The following is an 18,317-nucleotide window of genomic DNA, read 5'->3' on the forward strand; positions in this document are numbered from 1 at the left end:
GATAAATATTTTAAAAACTGGTTGAGAGGCCACAAGTTTCTGATGCCGATAAATGACGCAGAGAAAATGCAGGGATGTATGTTGAGTAAAAGCAGGAACACATTCTGGCAGCTAATGAAACTCAAATGGGCTGATCAATTTCTGCAGAGTCAATCTATTGCAGAAGAAACTTGGGTAAAGTATTTTACGGAACTGTATGTTAAGGGAGAGCTGGAAGGTCGAGAGTGCTATATGTGTAAAAGCTGGGTCGGATCTCTTACTTGGGACCTGGATCATAGTTCTTTTAATTAGGAAGAGTAAATAATCCAATGCTCCAGGCCTTGATGGCCAAACTAACTTAAATTTAAAATCAGACATCCCATCATGGTCCCATCTTATGTCCCGATTATATGGAAACATTCTCCTATATATGGAGTTTCCAGAGTCTTGTGGTGCAGATTTAATAGTATTGATTTTCAAGGGAGGGGATAGATTATCTCCATTGCAGTATAGGCCCATCTAACTGCTGGATGCCTCAAACAAACTCTTTGCTAGATTAATAATAAAAAAATAAAAAAAAATAAAAAAAAAACAGGGTTTGGGGGTCGGCTATTGAACTCCTTAAAGGTATTTGAGGAAGATATTTTAGTGATATTGATTAGGCATAGGATTCTGGGGGAGATAGTTGGAATAGGTTATGATTATGTATATAATGGTCTTTTGTTGAAACCCAGGATATGTTGGGTTTCCTATAATCGATACTGATTTGTATGTGTGCATGTTGTCTTTTGTTGTAGGTGTGGTTTGAGGGGGGAAGGTGATGCATATGTTGCTCTACATTGTAGGATGGTTTGGTATTTATTGCAGTGCTCAATTGAAAGATTGTTTATGATTGGAAGACTACAGGAGCATGTGAAAATATAGAGTGTATTAGTGGGTTCTGAAGGGGTTAGTTTCAGTGTGTACTTGGAATGTGAAAGGGTTGAATTGCATGAAAAAGAGAAAGAAGGTACTGTCTAAACTTTGGCGAGAGATGATTGATGTCGCTGTTTTATAGGAAACGCACTTACTAGATGGTACTGGCTGTTCTCTGACTAATTCAAGATATACGAAAGTTTTCTTGAATTGCTACTCCTCCAATTCCCGGGGTGTTGGAATCTTGTTGAGAAAGGGTTTGGATGCATGTGTTGAAAAAGTGAGTATGGATGATGAGGGGCGTGTTATACTAATTGGTCTTAAATGTGAGGGTATGCTGTTAACAGTTGGTTCTATATATGGACCATGTGCGGGAGGAGGGGACTTTTTTGAATCGCTGAAAGCGATGCATGGTGATATGGGAGGTGAAAGTATTATTTTATGGGGGATTTCAATTGTGTAATTGACTTCAAAATGGATAGGTCCTCGACGTGTACCTTTACAGGACAGAAGTCAAGTAGCGATTTTCGAAATTTCTTGGAGGTATATGATTTGGTTGATGTATGGAGGAATTTTCATTGGGGTGAAAAGGAATACTCGTTTTTCTCACCGGTGCATAATTCTTATTCTAGGCTTGATTACATATTAGTGACAGATAGACTAATTGAGAATGTAAAAGAGGTGTCTATTGGGGAACAACATATTTCATAGCATTTAATGGTTATGGCTAAGCTGAGGTTATCCGCTGAGAGGCAGGGATCTAGTAGATGGAGGTTGAGGTTATCATTTAACATTTTAACCATGTGTGTTAAATGATAAAGATGCTACTGATGCATTAATGGATTTTATACCAAATTTCTTTGAGGTGAATGTTGGCACGGCAGACAGTATGGTGGTGTGGGATGCTTTCAAGGCCTCGATTAGAGGGGAACTGATGAACTGGACTGCAAGAATGCGTAGGGTGGGGGAAGCCAGATTGGAAGAGCTTGAAAAAGAATTGGGAGATTTGCAAGGATTTATGCTTTATCAAAGGAAGAGAATATTAGGCTTAGGATTTTGGATGTTAAGGAATTACTGAAAAATTAGGTGGATTCACAAGTTGAGAGGGGTTTGTATTACATGAAGCAAAAATACTGGGAGCAAGGGGATAAGGCAGGGAAGTTGTTAGCAAACAGATTGAAGAGTTATTCAGAGAGGGTGTATGGTCAAAAAATTGTTGATGAATCTGGATTTATGGAAATTAAGAAAGATAAAATTGGTGAATGTTTTCGTTCATTTTATGCTACATTGTATACGGAAGAGATTACTCCGCAAATGGATGATTTTGATAGGTTTTTTGGGAAAATTGTCCTTCCTGTACTTTCTGAAGAAGGCGGATGTTGTATGGAAGCCCCGATTACCATTCTAGAGGTTTTGTCGGTAATCAAGTGAATGAATAAAGGCAAATCTCTGGGGATGGATGGTTTGACAGTGACATTTTATCAGAAATATGGGGAAGTGTTGTCACCAGTTTTATGTGAATTGTATAATTGTTTTTTGAAGGAAGGGAGGTTGTGTGATTTAATGAAGGAGGCAATCATTACGGTGATCCCGAAGCCTGGGAAGGATGCAACTAGGTGCAGTAATTATCGACCTATCTCCTTGCTCAATGTTGACAAAGATTTTTACCAAAATACTAACAGTGAGGCTCAAAAAATATATGGGTGAGCTAGTGGAGCGATCTCAGACAGGATTCATGGAGAGAAGGTTTGGATATGACAATATTCGAACATTGTTAGACATTTTGAGCTTGCCAGATGCGGAGGAAAAGGACATTTTTTTGATTTTTTCAGACGCAGAGAAGGCCTTTGATAGGGTGAATTGGGGGTTCCTGAATTATACACTGTTGAAATTAGGTTTTGGTCCTCTCTTTCTTAAAGCTATTCGGGCACTTCAGGAGGGCATATCGGCAAGGGTGTGGGTGAATGAGGGGTTTTCTATGTCATTTCCGTTGTTTAGAGGCACACGCCAGGGTTGCCCTTTGTCGCCACTGTTATTTAATTTGGTATTGGAGCCTTTGTTAGCATATATATGCCAGTTGAGGTGTATCAGAGGGTTTGCTGTTGGTGATATGGAAATTAAAGCTCTAGCTTATGCGGATGATGTTGTGGTTATTTTGGATAATCCTGTTGTAGGGGGTCATGTGTTGAAGGAGGTCTTTGAGGAAGGGGGTAAGTTATCTGGGTATCGGATCAATTGGGATAAAATGGTGGTATTTCCGGGGAAGGCTTCCCATGGCTGTGAGAATCTGTTGGGGTGGCATTGTAAATGGGAATAGTTTAGTGTGAAATATTTGGGTGTCTATATTACTCAGGATTTTAGAAAGCTAGTAAGTTATAATGTAGATATAATCGTTGAGGTTCCTAGACGGGATATTATGAGATGGGGACGTATCAATCTAACTCTTTGGGGTAAAATTAATGCTATTAAAATGATTTTGCTGCCGAAGATTCTGTATGTTGTTCAATCTCTTCCTGTGCATTTTTCAAAGGGAGCGTTTGCACGTATAGACAGGTTATTTCAGGATTTTCTGTGGGGGTTTGGAAAGATGGCCAAGATTTCACAATATATTATGGTCCAGAAGGTTAAAGATGGGGATTTTGGGTACCCGATGTTAAAAAATTATGTTTTTTTTTTTTTAATTAAAGAAAGTGTCTGATTACACTGGTGAAGTTCTGAACAGGGTGCCGTGGTGGGTACAAATTGAGATACAGCAGTTCTTGCCTTATAATATTAAATGTTTGTTTTCTTTTGGAAAGTTGCCTAAGAAAGTGCAGTGTTTGAAGTCGGTCTTAGCTACTAAAGAGGCTTTGTCGTCAAGGATACTGGGAACTGGACAAGGTTTACATCTTTATGAAGGGGCTTCCCTTTGGTATAATCCTGGTCTGCAGTTTAATAATAAGGTACTAAATTGGAAAAGTTGGGTTCAGAGGGGTGTTTTGACTATTGGTGATGTGTGTAGTGTTGCGAGGGTAGTACCTTTTGCAAGTTTGGTTGAAAAAATGTGGGTTAAGGAACAGGGAATTAAGAAGGTATGATATTTTGGTGACTCTACTATCGGATCGAAGAGACATGTTGGGCGCTACATTTTTGAAGAAACCGGAGAATTTTAATTTTTGGGAAATTAGACACCAAAAATGATCTACTTTTATGCAGTTTATGCAACCTGATGGACAATGGTTAGACTCGTGGGACAAGCTGAGGTTGTCTTGGACTGAGGAGTTGGGCAGGGAACTTACGCCAAGGGAATGGGAAAAGATTTGGAGGGTACTGACGACTGCCAAAGTGGATTTGCAATTACGCTATATACACCAGAGGATATTGGGCAGGATATATTGGACCCCAGTACGTATGTGTAAATTGGGATTGGTTGGTGATGATCGGTGTTGGGGTTTTGCAAAGAACAAGGTACTTTGATACATATGTTATGGTATTGTGAAAGAGTGGAGCGTTTTTGGAGGGAGGTTATTGATAGCGTCAATCAAATTTGGGACATTGTTTATCCACACAATCCTTTAGCGGTTATTTTATTGTTGTATAGTGGTGGACGGGATGTGAGTTGGGTGATATCATGTGGAGTAATCAAAGTTTTGTTGGTGGCGGCTAAACAGGTGTTGAGGGTTTGGAAGACACGGAAGAAGCCGAGGGTGGAGGAATGGATTTCAGATGTTAGAATTTTATCCAGATTTGAGAAAATGATGTATTGCAAACAAAGCAGGGAAACCCTTTATGAGGATATGTGGGGGAGCTTTAGTGACCTTTATGGATGATGCTAGATTTGGTTCAGGAGTGTATTGCATTGGTCTTTTTGTTTTTTCAAGTAATATTTGTACATATGGGGAGGGGGTTTGTGTTGTCTTTGTGATTGTTTTGTGTGGTCCTGTTTGTCTGTTGTCATTTGTTTGGTACATCTGACTTTGTTTTAGGTTAGTCTTAAGTATCATATGGTGGATTACAGGGTTATAGTTTGGATCTCTGTTTCATTTTCTTTTCCTCTGTTATGTATTTTGCAACTCAATGACCTAGGATGTTAATTCTGTTATTTATTGTACCTTGTCGAAAACGAGAAATAAAGAGTTTAAAACATTTTTAAAAAAGAATGGGGTGGGATCTGTGTTGAATAGGTTTGTACTGTCCTTACTGGCAAAGCAAGTAAAAGAACAAGTGGGACCAGTCTATCTGTCTTTTCTGGACATAAGTAAAGCCTTTGACCATGTTGACCGGGCAGTACTTAGCAAAATGTTTGATGTGAATGGGTGTCCCCGCCCCCTAATCAGCATGTTGGAAGCCCTGCATAGGGGTACTAAAATAAAGATCAGGCCGGACTCGGACGGCTCTTGCACAAAGTGGATAGATACCAATCATAGGCTACAACAGAGGTGTGTTCTTGCGCCATTTCTATTTAACTTTTATATGAAAGACATGGACCATTGTTGAGTAATGGTGAGGACAAATCCCCCGTTTTTGGGTGTCACGAAGTTGCAGTATGCAGTATCTTAACTACGGGGATGACATGGCCATCTGCGATATGACCCCAATAGGCCTGCAGAGGGCATTCAATTGCATTAGTGCCTTTTTAGGGAAGTTGGATCTCTCTTACAATACCATCAAGTCAAAAATGTTGGTAATTAATATTGTAAGATCCAAATGAAAAAATTTAGAAGGGCTCTGAACAGTCAACATTTGGAGTCTGTTAAACACTAAAAATATTTGGGGCGTTTCATCTATGCAAATAGGGGCAAGTGTTCCCCGTGCAGAGACTTAGAGGTAAAAGGTATGGCTGCGGAAGTCGGGTTATCTTAATTTGACTTTAAATTTGGCAGATATTCGGCCCTTCCATTAGTTAAACTCTATAGACAAAACATCCTGCCAAGGCTGATCTTTGGCGCATAGAGCTTTGATGCAGACATCCCTTGGCCAAAGCTGGAGGCATAAATGTGGAGGAGAGTTCTGCGTCTCAGAAATTCATTGTGGGTGTTGGGTATAAACTTGGGTTGTTACCAATACACACACATTAAGTGGGGGTCTCTGCAACTGTATGCTAATATAGTTTCTACCCCTCCTGCCTCCTTCTATGTATACCTTAATGCAATGTTGGGAAAAGGTACTTGTAGGGTTCTCAAAAACTCGGCCCTGTCCTGTACTGATCTCTTGTTGAGGATAGAGTCGCTCTGGGGTGAACTGTGTACCAATCTCAACAAGATCAAACTGAAACTGTACAGGTATGCATGGATTTCAGCTATATCAATGCTTTAATGGCCATTTCAATTGGTCGATAAAAAACTTTAATGTTGTAGCCCCATACTTAAGGAAACACCCATTGAGTGAGTTTCAATCTAAAGTATTTAGGCCGTAATTGAACCTGCTCCCTACAATGTAGGTGTTGGGTATTAGGAGAAATATCACGACGGGCGTGAAAAACTGCTGTTATCGCTTACAAGAAGATGAATATATAAAACATTTATGTATAAATTGCCCTCCTTTGAGTATGCTTCGGAATGAAAAAAATGTCACATTTTTGTTGATATTTTGGATGAGGATTTGTGGATTAGGATTTTAATTACCAATTAAATTTCTCCCTTACTTACGTTATTAGATTTTCAGAAAGTGATTTTATTTATTTAATTTTTAGTTAATTGTTAAGGAAAGGTTTTGTATTATTTTTAGAGGTTGCTTTTAGGCTAGAATGATGAATTGAAATGTTTCATGATGTAATTTGTATTGTGTTCTGTGCTGTCTTATGTGTAATGTGTTAAAAGTTCAGTTCATGAACCATAACGCACAATAATAAAATAAAATAAAAATAACTAAAGCAGCTGTGAGAGAAATCTAACTGTAATGTATATTGTGTTTCCTCCCTGTAGAGCACATTCTCGAAGGGAAAGAACAAGATGAAATCTCCAGGCAGGCTGGTAATCCTGACCAGAGTCCCTTCTTGGAATTCCACAAGCTGCTGCTGTTACGTGCCTTGCGTCCAGACCGGCTACCTGCAGCTCTTTCTCAATATGTGAAGAAACATATGAGTGATCTGGTTCTTAACAGCGCCTTTCAAGAGATTGATGAACTATCAAGTAAGATGATATTCTTCTTGGAAATATTATTTATTTTGCACGCCACATATTCGATTCCTTATGATTTGGTGTCCCACTAGAATGCTCAAGGAATATGGGTCCACATTGGCCGAGAATCGGGAAGTCACTTTATTGCAATCTTATTTACAATGGACACCTAATCTTTCAGGCATTAACTCACATCCTCTCATCTTCTTCATTTTTATCACATGTGCTCAGTGTAAATTATGCATGCGTTTCGAGGATTACCAGAGTTCACAAATGTCCCCTTATCATGCGTGTGAAGGCCACCCAGTCCAGTTTTTCTTGGAATCGTGGGATTTGTAGTTTTCCTCAAATTAAAATGATGACTTTCATGCCTTTATTCACAGGCGGTGCTATGCCATGTTATGATCACCTCTATGCAGTTTCTGGTTTGCCTGCCCATCAAGGTCTCTGTCTGCTTCCCACACCGACACACTCAATAAGTAAATCCACTAAGCTACATACGCATGGCAATTGAAGACCCCTCCCACAGACATCAACCACCAGAGCACTACTTCTCTTCAACAATCTGACATACTACATGCCGGGCGAATGCATCCTCGCACCATGGTCACACATTGCTCTCCTTCAGGCACAAATGAACAAATGACTCTATGCTCTCAACACAGAACACCTAGAAACCAGCCTGCTTGCTGACCTAAGGGTACTTTCGGTGTGTAGGCAAAGCTATCTTGATTTTTTCCATCTCTTTCTATTGACCTCGCCAACCTACCTCTACTGCAAATCCTCCAGAGCACTTTGTGGCTATACAAATAGCAAAGGAGAGAGGTATTAAATCCTAATAGCATAGCATAAAATGGCACAATAAAACTGCAAGTCCCAGAATTGAAAGGAAAAAACAGGACTGGATGGCTTTCGGGGACATGGTAAGGGGAAACTTGAGAGCACAGGATGATGATGGCGTATAAAATAATAATGGGGGAGCTTCAACATTTTGTGAGAACTCTCTGAGATTCCTTCTGCACAAAAAAATAAAGAGGTAGTGGGCCAAACAAAGGGATCTTCAAAAGAAGGTGCACCCATGGTGCATGAACCTCGTAATGTAATTTTGATTGTCTTGTTTTAGGGTGTAACAGTGGCTGAGGGATCCAGGCAGCCACATGTTCTCATGCCTTTTTACACCCCTAATACAAAACCAGAGGTATTGCTGACTAAAATGTACATGCATTGTAGCCGTCACTACAAGGAATCCCTATAGATTATGCCTGCTTTTTACTGGTGTAAATTGTAGGCACAATACATACGTATTCAAATCTCACCACCCGCAATTTGATGCTGACAGTGATGCTAGCCTCTGGCAATAACCCTACCTATTGATTAGATATTGCAGTTTATGCCTTGACAGAGAAGTAACATAACTGTTTGAATAGCAATCTGGAGGAGAACTTGACTGATGGTTTCATCAGGCACTCTCAGTGCCCCGTAGCCTTGGGGTCGTTCTTTGTTTTCTCATAAAGATGGTACATTACACATTTGAATAGATTACAGAGCATGGAATAAGATAACTGTAAATAACTGCTATCCCCTCCCCTCAATTAGGACAAATCCAGGGAGCCACATTCTTTACCTAGCTGGATTTTCAAAGGGCTTATCATCTGGTGAGAGTTTGGGAAGGGGGTGAATGGAAAACTGCCTTTAATGCTAGTATTGGCTTTTGAAAGTAAAAATCAAATCTGTCCCTTGGTACAGTGGACCTTTTGATATAGAAAGGGTAGTGACTCTGACCTGTGAAGTAACATGATGTGGAAACAGACAGATGAATAAAGTTTGGGTTATAACATTTTATTTTTGAAAAAGAGGGTTGGAAAAAAAGGCCTAACGTGCCCTATGTTAAGGTGGGATTTCCCTCCCTAACTGAAACTAATGATAGTCTGTGTGTCAGGAAGTCCAAAGAAAATGTCTGTCTGTGTCCAACACCTATACTTGCCCTCACATCTAATTGCATACAATGTGTAGGAATGTCAGCATCAAAATGAGAAGTGTTCAAATCAAAGTTCAGAGCTTCTTCCAGCTCTTGTTTGGAAAATAGATTTCCCTTCCCCAGGATTCAAGATAGTTCACGCTACAAAAGAGAGGTTTCCTTTCCCAAGCGTTCAAGTCTCTCAAGGTTCCAAAATAACACAATTCACAAAAATAGGGGCTCCCTTCACCGAGTTTTCCAGTCTCTCAATGTTTCAAAATAACACAATTCCCTGGGATACTTCACAATTCTTCTTACTTGATTGCCTTTCACCAATTTCACCAATATCATACAGTTCAGTTCCTTAATTTCAGATCATGCAAGTTTTCATTTATATTCAATCACAAGCTTATTGGTGAGTTAAGTGGCTTTTCCTTAGGTGGGTGTACTTGGTCTTGGCTGCGGGTGTCGGACCACATGGTGCACCCATTACAAGTCATGAAACCAACACCCCTTCCTTGCTTCTTCTTCACCAGCACACTGTTACTGTTTCAGCTTCACTGTTGCACTTGACTTATTCGTAATTAACATCCTAAGGATGCTTTAGTACTTGTTTTGCAACCATTCACTTATTACACTTTCAAACTCTTCTCAGGGCTTTTGCCACCATTTATTCTTTCAAGTTACACAGTTCTGTATATCTTTAATGGCAATTTGCCAATGCTTGTTCTCTCAGGTCAATCAGTTCCTTTTTAATCAGGGAATTGCAACAAACTCCTTTCCATTCATTTGGTATTCAACCACACTTGCTTCCTTTCAGATCGGTATTCAAAAAAGTTTCATTTCGTTCAAATCAGTCACATTGAATAAACCAACAACAAATTCCCAGTTTACTCTCCTGCTGGGAACGTGTACCCTGTTCACAGGTGTATTTGCAAGTTCAAAGATTACTGTTTCCCTGGCCCTCTGTTGGCCATGTCATGTTCACCTCTTTACATTTCAGTATTTATGAAAAAAAAACTTTCCTTAGGCTTTTTCTCAGCAGCTTTGCATTTTCGTGCTTATTAAAAGTATTTAGTTTAATCTTGACAGGCATTCATATCGCCCACATGGTCCTTCTCCCAATAGTGAGCGACCCAACCTGCATCAACCACAAGGTCCACACCTCAGCATCCCGGAGTCATTCAGGCTTCTCTGACTCACCGGGTATGCTGTCTCCAGGTGCTGCTCTCCGTAGTGCCAGGCTTACTGTGGCTGTCGCTGTTCCCGGCTTGGCGTGCCTCTTCTCCAGGATCTCCGCCACCTCGCTTGTATGGAGAGGGAGTTTCTCTGACTCCAGGAGGTATGCAGACCAGCTCTGCTGCCGGAGACCTTCCGAGTGCTCCCGCCACCATCGACCTCCCCTGCAACGACTATGCAGCTTGCAGGTGCTTCAGGCACGCATCTCCCTGGCTTCACCTCCAGCTTCCCCTTCAAGCGATCCACAGGCGATCTCATTAGCCTCCCCTTGGTGGGCCATTTGAACCTCCCCCTTGGCCTCAGGTATAGACAATCTTCATTCATTCCATAACGGTCCTGGTACTTGGCATCCCTCTTTCTTGTCCCAGTACCTGAATGGTGTTTGCATCTGTATGAGTCAATAAAGAGAGGATGTATGGCTCTTGTTGGTCTCTTGCTCATCTCAGTACATGACTAGTGTGTGCTGGGGGAGGATGGATTTATAGAACAATAGGGAGAAGGGACTGGTAACACCCTACAAAGGCCTCTGGGGGGGGGGCATCTGACTCTTTATCAAAGGGAAATAGGGGATGCCATGTCTCACCCAAGGGTGCGTCATCCGCCCTCCCCAAGTATTCTCCACCGAGGTGATTTTCCCTCGCATAATCACCCCCAGGGTCAGTATCCGATAGCGATGGCCTTTCTTTGGCCAATTGGGAGGAGGATAAATTGGGGAAAGAAGTGAGGACACCCTCAGATTCTCTCAGACTCGGGTACCTATTATGTTGAAATTACCTCAGAGTCTTAAATGTTTCCAACCTTTCATGTAAGTGTTTCCAAAACTTGCCTAAAGGTGATTCTGTTGGTAGAAAAACCTCCACTAATCATTGCAGAAGATCAGGGAGAGGAATCTGACTGGCAGGCAATTCTAGACTAAGGATGGTGTAAGGAAAATGTTTAATATTTAACAGATTGAAAAGATTATGGGCCAGAAGAAAGATCCTGGGAATCAGCATACGTTCATGCTCCTCTCTTGGTAGCCAGGTTTCATCATATACACACCCAGAAGGTTGGTCCTGGAACAGGGCCTTATGGTGTGGGTACTGTCTGGTCCCTTGTCAGGACTCTTAGAAGCAGGAGGAAGATACAGGGATGGGCCACAGTGGTGCACACGGTTGGGACGATTTTACTCATAGGTGGATTTTAGTTAGGTGAGGTAGATTCATGTTAGGTGTGTTATGAAATCAGTGTGAGTGTCAAAGTGGTCTGGTATTCCTTGACACAGATCTCCCCATTCAGGATAGTGGAGATATCTCATTTCAAGAAGAAGCACTATCTCCTTTATTGATTGGTGGATGATCATCCTGTCAAACTATATGGAACCTTGCTAGATGGTCTATAAAAATAATTCCTCTTTCACTATAAATGCAACAAGTCTTGGCTCTCTAGACTCTTCTGAGAACTCATTTGCGCAGAGTCAGTGGGAGTTAGATGGTTCAACTAAATTGTACTTTGTGGGACAGGTTTCAGAACATTACTGCTCGAAAATTGGAGGAATTACCAACCTGTATTCCGCAAGTGGAATTCGTGCAGAGCAGAAATAGCACCATGCCACAAATAGGAAGCTCAGCGGCGGCCATCTTTAAAAACATAATCCATTCTGAATCACCCATTTCCTGTTCCAGCCAAGTCCAGTAGGAGTGCCAAATATGTCTGGTGATAAAGGCAAAGGGAATGTGCCTGAAAAACAGATGAGAACGCCCACATTCATTGAGGCGCAGAGCGCCAGATCCTTGTGGACGAGCTTGTCAGCCATGCTGAGGAGTTATTTGGGGCACAACAGAGACAAACTCTTTCCAGAGGAAAAATGGCATTTGGACAGATATATGGGAGAATGTTTTGGCACTGTATCCCATGACAGCGAAGATTGTCGGAAGCAGTGGAATTACCTGAAACCATGGGTACACAGCCTATTCTCCATCTACCAGGGACAGTTGCCACAGGAGGTGGTACAGGAAAGCCACTCGCCCTGGTTGGAAAAATCCAGCCGTTTACTCCAAATGGCAGGCATTGTGGGAATTGGAGGAGCATACATTGGGGCATCCAGTCCACCTGAGACTGGTGAGTAGGAATGTCACCTCTCTAATCTGAATGCATGACCTGACTCCCTAGCCTAAGCATGCGCCTGGCTTCATATTTGGATGGCCACAATGGTGAGTCTGATGGCCTGACAAATGTAATGGAACCCATGCCAGGGCAACAACATGCATTACTATCCATGATGTGACACCATGTCCATATGACTGTGAACATAGAGATGTACCATTGCCTATATGGACATGTGACCTCATACAGTCTGGAGATGCATACATCAGAGCAGCCCATGAAAATTCTTCTGCCCACATGCATCCCAAAACACCCAAATGCCAATTGACCCACATAGAAAACACCATTGCTAATAACTGGCCTGGCACATGTAAATGTCATGTGAGCAAGGCATCTGCCAAAAAGGCCTGCATACACAACGGGCCAAGTCCTCATGTTACCTTGACCAAGTTCAACCTCGCTTGTGCTGTGTGTGGTACCTGACAAAAATAACCTGTTCATGTCCCATGCTGACTCCACAGAGTAATCCACAAGGTGGACATCACACAAAACATTGGGCCACATGTAAGTTAACCCTCAAATCCTTCAAGGGTTGTACCCCTCAGAGGCAATTCGTAACAATGATTGAGTAGAAAATCTCCTGCATATAAACCCACACTAATCCATTAGCTTTGGTCAGAGTTCTACAAAATACATGGGTGTCTTGCTATGCCATGTACGAGTCTGCATGATGAGTGACGGCAGATCATTCATAACCCAAAAGCTACAAAGCTCATCCAGGGAGATAAAGCTGGGCCCAGTTCATCAGCATCATCGAAACATGCTACTGGGAGCACCGAGGCACCAACAACAACAACCACAAGAACCTCTGCCTAGAACCCTGCACTCCACAACCATGACACTCAGAGAAAGACTGCTGCCCAAAAAGCTTCTGGCTCTAGCACCAGCCTGCCAGCTGCACACACAACCCACACTGGCTCCATCCCAGAAATTGTGGCCAGTGACACCAAAACTGACACTGCTGCCAATGCTGCACCACCTCTACGCGAACACCACAATTGACACTTCTGCTGATGCCTCAACCCTACATGCTGCCAACACTCCAGCCTGACGGTCCATGTGGAAACTAGTGACCACTTCTACCCTAGCTGCCCATTTTGTGACACTGGCAACAACTCTCCTGGTCACTGTCCCATTAATCCAATTCCACCAGCATCAGTCAAGACACAGACACAGGGACTGATAATGGTTGGGAGACAGGTACCCGAGAGAAAGTCCCAGCCCTGTTCACACTCCTGACAGTGTGCCACAGCACACTCTAGAAGGGATCTGGAGGAGGTACAACAATTTTGAGCAATTCCAGGAGCACATAGAGAATATTGCAGATCAATAACTGAGAAACCTACAGGCAATCAGGGATTCCGAGCAGGGATCATCCGACCATATGGCAAGGGCCAGTGGCAGGCAATGCCACCACCTATCGGCAACACCGTCATCAAACATAGTCATAGACCGGAGGGTCAGGGAGCTTACAGAGACAATCCCTGCAGGTGCCAAGATCATGCAAAGTGCCCTACACCACACATTTCAGCAAATCCGGGGCCAGTAGTTGAATCCTTCTACTTCCATCACCCTTACAAAAGGCTCACTACCTGGCAGCCCCTGTCGTCGATCACAACAAAATATGGCACACATGTAGAATGTGCAAGCTGCCATGATAACAAGGACACACAAATCACTCTAGACTACATGTGACACCCATGCCAGGCAAACAACAAGTGGGAGGGAATGGCTGTTAGGGATGAGGGATGTGGGAGGGCAAGGTTATTTGTCCTCTTTGAGTGAGTGTGACAGATTTACTATGTGGCTATGTACAATCATGTGAGGACAATCAAATTACTGTAAAAGAAATTCTCAATACATGTTTGCTGCACAAGACGTCCATCCAAGCATTTTTCACAGTTACTGTATGGTGGCCAGGTGGGACCATGTCGACAACCGTGGTAAGGGGCGAATTTCTCCCAGTGCACATGTTATGCAGCATGGTACACACAACAAAGATTCTACCCACCTTGTTTATCTTGTACATTTAGGGTTCCCCTTGTTTGATGGAGACACCAGAATAGTCCCTTCAGCAGGCTATAGGTATGCTCTATGCCGAGCCTGGTCCCTATATACATATTGTTTGCTTCCTCTTGTGCCGTGCTTTGGTTTTGGACAGTTGTCATGAGCCACAGGAGCTGGAGATAGCAAGATTACCCTGAAAATGCAATAGGGATAATTGTTGGTTACATAATGGTGAACATGTCAGCTAAAATGCACATGGCACATTTTACATTCACTAGTTGTCTATCCCTATGTTATGTAATGCCTCATGGAATAAGAACTTGGAGAAACCCCCATTTCACACATCACTGACCCACCAGAGGTAACAGTCATACACTGTAACTGAATTTCCAATGAGGATATTGTCTTTGGATGTTCAGTACTGGGCACCCACGCATGTGCTCTGAAATGCTGTCTGGTTATTTTGCACACTTGTGATAGCTCTTGGTGAATGCCATTCATGGGATGTGGTGTTAAAGCCATCACAGCTGCGAAAGAGCACAGACCTAAACTAGTTTAGTAAACAAATTAAATGAATACATCTTAGGGGCAAAAAGGAAGTGAAGGGTGTTTTTTTCCAGGCAAAATATATTATATATACTTATTTCGTCCTCCAAGTGACATCATCCTTCATACCCCAATCCCTTAGAACATATTATTTTTTTTTCTTTAGCAGACTTTAGTTAGGCAAAATTCCCTTTTTTTCTATTGGAAATGGACAAATCTTGCTCCTCCTGAACTTGACTGCGCATGTGCACCTGTGTGACAAAACCACGGATTGTGAGCTTTCTTCCTCTTAGAGACACTGGGACAAAAACATTGACCTAAGGCAGATGGATCATGACGGCCTAAGCCGGATAACCCGATAAGCCCTTCATTGGGATAGGAGGTCCTCAGGGGCCTAAAGGCCCTACGCCCTTCTCTTGAGGAGGACGGGACCGGAGGTACACCCAGAAAGCCATGATAACCTAGCAGGACATTGACACGGGATATTGTTCTACATCGACAATCTTGGTAGACGTTGCTTAGGAATGAATGGGCTCCTTTGTTGTAGGGAGGAGGTGCGAAAAGCATGCCTGAAGGCCTGGTGTGAGGGTTCTAGAATGTTCAACGGTCATGTGGCTGTTATGTTTGTTACATTATAAAAGTGGTGAGTCTGGAGATCAGAAGTGTGAGTTAGGAGGGAACGGGTTAAAGGGTAGGTAGCTGTCTGTCTTGCACGCAAATTAATAAATCTCTTTTTGCTTAACAATGACCAGCATTGAGAAGATGATTCTGATTTGACTTTCACTCTGCCTGTCAGTGTTGCACTGTCATTGTGCACAGCACAGGACAACTATGCTGTGTACTGTGCAGGTATGGATTGCTTATGCATTGTGGTAACTGTAGTTCACTTTTAGTACATTTTTTATTACTTTTGGGATTATGCATTTCTGTCATGCACTGACGTCCTGCGTGGCAAAGTGCATCTTATATGTTGTGCGAGAAGGCAGGTCCCTCATGCACAGGGCTGTGTCAGGGCATGCTTTGCATTGACATCCAATAATTGCTTTCCCCACCCCTCATTGTTCCTACTCTGTGTGAAGCCTGTATGTGTTGTTTGATAGTTGTTGTACTTTTCCAAAATCCAGGTCATTGACCTCTGTGGGTTTCCATATAGGCTGGCAATGTACTGTTTCGCAGAACCATGGCATCATGAACGGATCCCGGGAAGCGGCCTATGAGTAGGTCATGTTGAGGTGTGTGGCATATGTCTCCTCCATGTTAAATGAATGTTGTTGTTTCCTATTTCAGGACACTTCTTCTGATGTCTGGAGGGCCAACAATGTCACATGCATGCTGTCCATAGCTGCAATGATGTTAGGGATGTCTTTGTTCCATTTACCTGTGATGGGGGTGGTGTAAAGGGGTACGTGCTGGGGTGCATGCTGCACAAGCGCTTCCTGCACCTGGGCAAAATCAAAAGAAAATGTAGGTTGCAACCTGCAATGCACAACGCCCACAGTGTGCTGGAAGGTGACTGTGGCAAAAAAGTGCTGCACCGACAGACGCTTCGACAGTGGTGGGATTGCTGTTCCTGTGTCGATTCTCCTCTGTAGATCAGGTTGTATCAGGGAGAGTGGCACTGGCATGGTCTCCCTGTTTAGGTAGAGTGTTATCCGCTGCCCATCAGTTTGTGCCCAGGATGATGGCCTGACCCAGGGAATAGGCTCTCTCCTTGCGGGTGTCTCTGCCTTTCTGCTACTTTCCCTCTGTGGTGCTGATATGCATACCTCTGCAGCTCATTTTAGAGCATGAAGTCCTGGATTTCGCGGTTGGCCAGTGGCTGCATAACATTTCAGGGCCAATTGGGTGCACCTGTGGCTTAATTTCCATCAGCTTTATGCATTTACATCCGCCTTTTGGGTGGAGGTAACTGCACTGTGTTTTGGGTGGAGTTAGTGCCTATTCTTGGCGGTATGGTGGAGCCTTGGAGGTGGTGACAGATTTTACTTTTAGACAAAAAAGCATTGTAGACTAGTATTAATCTGTAAATTGACAGGGGTCTTTCAGGTTTCGCAGTTCATGCAAAATCCACCTTTCAGACCTGACAGAGTTCACCATTTGTCTGGCTCTGGGCACTCTTCATTTGTTGCTGTGTTCACTCCTAAAAGGTTTGCCAATGTGGTAACTATGCATTTTGAATAATTACTGCTGCTTTATATGAGTTCTTACAGGGTGGGGATGCATATTATTAGCTCAATTGTCAAACTTGAACATATATATATCTTTACTCTCTCTTATCTTGTAATGCAAGAGGCGATTGACAAGGATTTAAAAGGTACACGTGCTTATTGGCACAAATATTGCAAAACATGGCTTTCATGCATCTGGTGTGAGTACACATGTTGAACCACCTTAGGACCCCCTTAACAGGGTTTCTGTCTTTTCTCTTCTTTTCTTGTTATTATTTTGTACCATCTCATCCCTGCCGTATACAACTGATGATTGATGTCCTTTTTCTTTGCTATTTGGAATCATGCAATGGACGGATGTTTGAAAGAAATTAATTTGTTATGTTGTACAAATGATGTAACATCATTAATCTGTTTTTGTGTAATGTTCACAATTGACTAACCACCCACTATTTGTGCCCTTTTGTTTTGTTTGGATTGGATAACAATGTATACCATTTGTGCTGGAATAACGATTATTGATGTATATGTTGTCTTCAGCCTCCGAGGAAGAGCTTTACGGCTCGAAAAACGTGTCAGGCTGTTTCTGAAATGAATTAAATATGTGCAGTTTATGACGTGACTTTTTTGATGAAGTGAGCAGTGTGGAAGCAACCCTCTTTTTTGAAATTATTGTTTTCCATCCACTTGTGCATATGTGGGTCGCGCTATCCTGGCCAGGGAACTGGAACTAGGAGCAGAGGCTTCTGAATGCATTTTAGCCAGTCTTGCCACACAGCAAACCTAGTGTCTTCTCATGATTTGGCCAATTTTTCGGAGCTAATCTAACAACAATATATCATGGTCCCTGGATTGCCAATACCACAGAAAGAAAAATATGTTCTTTAAAAGGCTTAAAGGGGTCCTAAAAAGGCACCATTTAGATCCAAAAAATAGAATGTGGATATTCAAATTTTGAAAAACTGTCTAAATGCCAATGTTAGACGCAGAAAGCAGATTTGTGCTCCTCCAGTAATTGCAGAGCTGCTGATTCTTCTTACCTAAGTCATTCAAGAATCCTAGCAGTCAGGAACCCTGCCAGTGCAACCACCCACATATAATCTAAACACCAGGAAACCTTGTGCACTGCTCTTTTTTTTGGAGCTTTACTTCACAGGTTGCAGTACATCTTACATAAACCACCATTATTTTCCTCCCAGCAGTGCTGCACTGGGGGTGTCACTGTTTGAATTTTAGTACTTATCTTTTGAAAATAGCCAGCAG

The 18,317-nt window shown here is 42.4% G+C and overlaps 1 protein-coding gene across 1 annotated transcript in view; it reads left to right on the forward strand.

The window, feature by feature from the left end:
• Nucleotides 1–18,317, forward strand: part of LOC138487325 (uncharacterized) — a 2,513,852-nt gene that overhangs the window by 2,132,803 nt on the left and 362,732 nt on the right. Inside the window, exon 85 of the mRNA XM_069613924.1 lies at nt 6,798–7,004. Coding sequence (XP_069470025.1) covers nt 6,798–7,004 — 207 coding nt within the window. The remainder of the gene's footprint in view (nt 1–6,797; nt 7,005–18,317) is intronic.

This window comes from Ambystoma mexicanum, chromosome 9 (assembly GCF_040938575.1).
Source record: "Ambystoma mexicanum isolate Mex_15411 chromosome 9, UKY_AmexF1_1, whole genome shotgun sequence".
NCBI classification, from domain to species: Eukaryota; Metazoa; Chordata; class Amphibia; order Caudata; family Ambystomatidae; genus Ambystoma; species Ambystoma mexicanum.